Source organism: Trichinella spiralis (genome assembly GCF_000181795.1).
Source record: "Trichinella spiralis strain ISS 195 chromosome Unknown Scfld4702, whole genome shotgun sequence".
In the NCBI taxonomy this organism is placed as follows: Eukaryota; Metazoa; Nematoda; class Enoplea; order Trichinellida; family Trichinellidae; genus Trichinella; species Trichinella spiralis.
In genome coordinates this window covers 1-1,556 of record NW_003531641.1, presented here as the reverse complement: position 1 = coordinate 1,556, position 1,556 = coordinate 1, and the positions used below count along the sequence as shown (strand labels likewise).

The following is a 1,556-nucleotide window of genomic DNA, read 5'->3' as shown; positions in this document are numbered from 1 at the left end:
CGATGCGCCCTCCCAAGTGAGAATTAACCACCTGGATCGCCAAATATGTGAGCAGGCCAACCCGAAACAGACGCGAGTGAGCCGATAGATGTCAAGAGTGCCACTACGGTCTCTCCCTAAGAAGCGGCAGATATCCCTGCTCGTCCTTGTGCAGTCCCACCTGCAAATACATCTTCGCGATGTCTGATTGCAGAGCGACTCGATACCGTCGAAATCGCAAGAGGATCCCCATCAGGTCCGTCTGCACTTTCGGGCCGGCGTCAAGGTGATCATTCAAGGAAGTTCCTTGATATTTTGCCGAACCATCAAAGACGATCCGAGCCTTTTGCCCTTCTGGCCCTTGCTGGTAAACCACATGGTGGGGGAGATACCATGTTCGACCGCTTTTCCCTTCGTCATTCACCTGCTCTGCCCAACCATTCTTCAGGTAGTCCTGGAAAATGGAAGCATACTGCTCCCTTCGGACTGGATCTTGGGCCAAACGACGCTCCACCGCCCCTAACCGTCTTCGTGCTAACTCAAAGTTGTTAGGGAGGTTCATCTCACCGCTTTTCTTCAACAGCCGGACGGAATATCTTGTTCCGTCGAATGAAAGACTGTCCCGAAAACTCTTCTCCTGCTCCGACATCTCAGGATCGCCCTTCGAACCAACTCCGATCTCCTCGATCTCCCAGAACCGCCTCAACGTTCTGTCGATGCCTTGATCCACTGACGCACAGAGGGTGGTTGTCATCGGTGATGAAGGATTAGCGATCACGGGACCACAGATGATCCATCCTAGCACAGATTCCACTGCGACCGGATCTTCCGGTCCGCCTCTTCGAATTTGATTCCCCAGAAAACGGTAATAACTGTCAATGCCAATCACCACGTCCACCTGATCTGAGTCGGGGCAGTCATCCATTGCCAAGCCCAATGGACGCAGGTGTTCCCAATCATCGGTTCGCAACCGAGTATTGCAGAGATTGTTGCAAAGCTTTGGCATCGTCAAAGCTTGAAGAGGATGACGTTCTGCCGATCTGCCATCGGCTCGGCCCAACCAGAGTTTCACGAGCTGTGCATCCGGGATTTCGTGGAGGATTCCGCCGATCCTGACGAGAGACAATGGGCTGGTCTGCCCAACGAGACCCAAGGCGGAGGCGAGGTCCTGCCTGACAAACGAGCGCTCTGAAGCGGTGTCCAGAAGACAGGTCACTCGCTTTCCCTGGCCTTGCTCGCCATAGGCCACAGCTCGAACCGTCTGCAACCGAGAGGTCCATTGACTACTCCTGGTAGCGACGTTGGCGTGTACAGGAGCCGAAGATGGTTCCTCAGACCTTACGATCGTCTTCTGCTCAGCGACCGATCTCTCTGACGCCGACGTGCTCGGAGAACTTGCTGGAACAGGCTTTCCATCCGTTGTCTTCCCTCGATGCTTGCACCTGAAGCGTAGTGCCCAGGCTCCAGGCAAGCAAAACATATGCGGGCACGCCTTGCCTACTCCCGTCTCTGATGGAAAACCGCTCGAATGAAGCTGGGGCATTGATTTCGGCAAATGCTGCTTTTTGACTAATGTA

At 54.3% G+C, this 1,556-nt stretch overlaps 2 protein-coding genes across 2 annotated transcripts; both read left to right on the top strand.

Annotated features, from left to right (window-relative positions):
- Window positions 1–121: 121 nt before the first annotated feature.
- On the top strand, window positions 122–531 carry Tsp_13149 (conserved hypothetical protein; the record flags this gene model as incomplete). Its single annotated transcript, XM_003367179.1, has 1 exon — window positions 122–531. A coding segment is annotated over one exon (410 nt), but the record flags the coding sequence as incomplete, so codon positions are not given.
- A 57-nt stretch (window positions 532–588) lies between these two features.
- On the top strand, window positions 589–1,095 carry Tsp_13148 (conserved hypothetical protein). Its single transcript, XM_003367178.1, has 2 exons — window positions 589–735; window positions 787–1,095. The coding sequence occupies exons 1-2, from the start codon at window positions 589–591 to the stop codon at window positions 1,093–1,095; spliced, it is 456 nt and encodes a 151-aa protein (XP_003367226.1).
- Window positions 1,096–1,556: the final 461 nt, after the last annotated feature.

Bases quoted from the DNA above. Each gene is read 5' to 3' on its own strand.
- Tsp_13148 (XM_003367178.1), top strand. From the start codon at position 589: ATGAAAGACTGTCCCGAAAACTCTTCTCCTGCTCCGACATCTCAGGAT. The intron at 736-786 runs GTGATGAAGGAT...ATCCTAGCACAG, and splicing joins ACAGAGGGTGGTTGTCATCG to ATTCCACTGCGACCGGATCT.